The sequence below is a fragment of the Prunus dulcis genome, chromosome 7 (genome assembly GCF_902201215.1).
Source record: "Prunus dulcis chromosome 7, ALMONDv2, whole genome shotgun sequence".
Lineage (NCBI taxonomy): Eukaryota > Viridiplantae > Streptophyta > Magnoliopsida > Rosales > Rosaceae > Prunus > Prunus dulcis.
The window spans coordinates 10,579,875-10,582,741 of NC_047656.1; the positions used below are offsets into that span (position 1 = coordinate 10,579,875).

Genomic DNA, 2,867 nt, shown 5'->3' on the forward strand with positions numbered 1-2,867 from the left:
CAAAATATATAGGCCTATTTTATTTTTCCATTTATTAATATGCTCATGTTTTATTGCTTCTTCTATCTTACATGAATATACTATATTAAGCTTTGTTCTAACTAAAGAATTATATATATATATATATATATATATATATTGTTTTTATTGCCTTTGGAACGTAATTAGTTAGATTAGAAAGTGTGTGGAAAGAGAGTATGGTTATGGTTTCACAATTATATATACTCTAAAGAAGAAGTTCCTAGTTCGAATCTCTCCCCAAAGTTGGTAATGGATTTAAAAGTAAATTAGGAAGTACTTAGTTATCAATCCTAGCTTTCATTCCCTACCATATACCCTAGTATGTACCTTGTCACTTTGAATGTCTTGATGATTAACCAATTAACTCATAAATTCATGAATTCCTTATGAGATTATTAATGCATCTAATTAAATTCAGGCATCCATCATGTACTAAAATCTCCCCATAATCATTATACCTTTTAGAATTCATTAATTGTTAATTTATTAAACGTTAAGTACGTTAGTATTGTAGATAATGGAATGTCTTTAATTCTTGTCGATTTTTAAATTTTAATTTTACAAACGATGTGATATTTATAAAGTTATTTTCATAAAACTTACCACAGATATGTATAGTTCTCTTTTTTTTTTTTTTTTTTGCCATGATAGTTCTCGTATTCATATCAGTCGTATATGACCTTTTATGACCAAGTGAAGATAAATACCACTAAATCAGTGACAAATTGGGTATGTACATAATTGATTGATTGATCGTTAAAATTGACATTTTTCTTTTTTAAAAAATTAGATAACATAAGGATTTAGGGTAGGATATGAAATTATGAAAAAGTGTGGGGATGTAACAACAACTTTCCCCTTAGTTCCCCAATCAAATAAACCAAAAAAAAAAAAACAAAAAACAAGTGAAGGAAGCAAAGGTGCATGGTACTTTGAGAAGCCAAAGCCACTCTCAAACTTGTGTCCTTGTCAGGGTTCACTCTCAGATGGGTCAGCCCCAATTGTCCATCATCATTCAGTCTCTCACCCCCCCTTTTATAGGCCCCACACCATCCCTCCTCACCCCCACATACATCACCCCCTCCCCTCCTCCTCCCTCTCATTTCTCCTCTCCCAATTTCTCCATTTCCTCCTCTTTTTTCACCACACCCAAAACTACACCTCTTTCTCTCTCCAAATTTTCATGGACAAGGTTGAGAAGGAGACTCAAGACTTCATGAACGTAGAGTCATTTGCTCAGCTCCCCTTCATCCGCCCGGCCCCTCCCGTCAACAAAGAGAAGGGCATCCGCCTCTTTGGCATAGAATTCGGCGCAGACACCCCCACGGAAGACTCCGAATCCCTCGACTACACCAATGCCTGCGAAGACACCGCCGCGAAAGAGTACAACATCAACACCACCACCGCCACCAACAGCAACAACAAAAGCAACGAAAGCGGAGGCGAGAGCAGCCGGAGATTTGAATGCCACTACTGCTGCCGGAACTTCCCGACCTCCCAAGCCCTCGGGGGCCACCAAAACGCGCACAAGAGAGAGCGGCAGCACGCAAAACGCGAGCACCTCCAGTCGGCCATGGTGCATGCCGGCCACCACGGCCTATCTCACGACGCGCACCACCACGTGTACGGCTTAATGAACTACACAACTTCTAGGCTTGGGGCTTCACCTCACCATCACCATACTGCTTATCCATCTTGGAATAGTAGCCACTCCAGCTCCATTGCTGGTGCTCATCAACATACTAGGTTTTACGGAAGCTCTGGTGGGACGTACGGCACGCAATCAGCCCCCATAAATGGGAGCCCTTTGGCCCTGTGGCGGATCCCTGCAGTTCAGGGTACTACTAACCCTAGTTTCAATCGTGACCGTTCGATGAATTTGTTCGCCGGCGGGGAGGAGATGAAGGCAGCAGGGGTCGGTGGGACGGGCGGTCAAGGACGGTACGTGTATGACTCGTCGATGGCGAGTGTGCAAGACCATGTGAGTTTGGATCTTCATCTGTAATAAGATTAAGGCTGCTATGATTTGGATAACTACTTTAATCAATTAATTAATTAGTACTACTTTAGAGGGGAAAAAAAGAGAGAGAGAATTTGATGATGATGAGAGAGAAGGGAATTAATTAATTAATTGTTTTTAATATATAATCTCCTGGGATTAATGCAAATGAGGCCAATTTTAGGAAATATTCCTGCTCATAACTTCTTCAGTCACAATTTTTAGTATGGTTTCGGTATGTAAATGAGGAAATCATGTGTTTGGAGAAATCTTCATCAATGTAATTAAAAATAATCAGGAAGCAGTACTGTTCTTGATTCTGAAAGCAAAACTTACTGTTTACAGGCAAGGAAATTGCTATTTTTGTGAAGCAAAATTTTCGTTTAGATTTCGTTCCATCAGCAGAGTTGGGTTCATTTCATTCACAGCAATGTCTCTCTCTTCTTTGAGAGAGTATAGTTTAACTTTTGTCCACACGTGTGAGGAATATATGGCATCGGTTAGGAGGTGCATGGACTTTTGTAGATACACACGTGTGGCTATGTCGATGTATTTGTTTGGTTCTCTAGACAGGTGGGGTGATGAGAGAGGTGGAATTTGATTCAGTGTATCACACTGCTGCACACACACTCACACAGAAGAAAGATGATGATCAGGTGATAAGGTTTGATGATAGTGTTCTGTTTTCTGCTGCCTCAAAATATGCAGAAAGAAAATGATACATCCATGGAATTTTGCAGGTTGCATTGCTTCCTGCTACACTTTAATTTATGTATTTTTGCTTATATTCAGTGCAATTGATTTGAGAGAGAGACACACAGAAACAGAGAGGCACAGAGAGAGAGAG

The 2,867-nt window shown here is 40.0% G+C and overlaps 1 protein-coding gene across 1 annotated transcript; it reads left to right on the top strand.

Moving 5' to 3' along the window:
• The first annotated feature begins 947 nt into the window (after positions 1–947).
• On the top strand, positions 948–2,345 carry LOC117635023 (zinc finger protein 8). The gene has a single exon (XM_034369348.1). It carries the CDS (start codon positions 1,205–1,207, stop codon positions 2,024–2,026), a length of 822 nt encoding a protein of 273 aa, XP_034225239.1. The 5' UTR covers positions 948–1,204; the 3' UTR covers positions 2,027–2,345.
• The last annotated feature ends 522 nt before the right edge of the window (positions 2,346–2,867 follow it).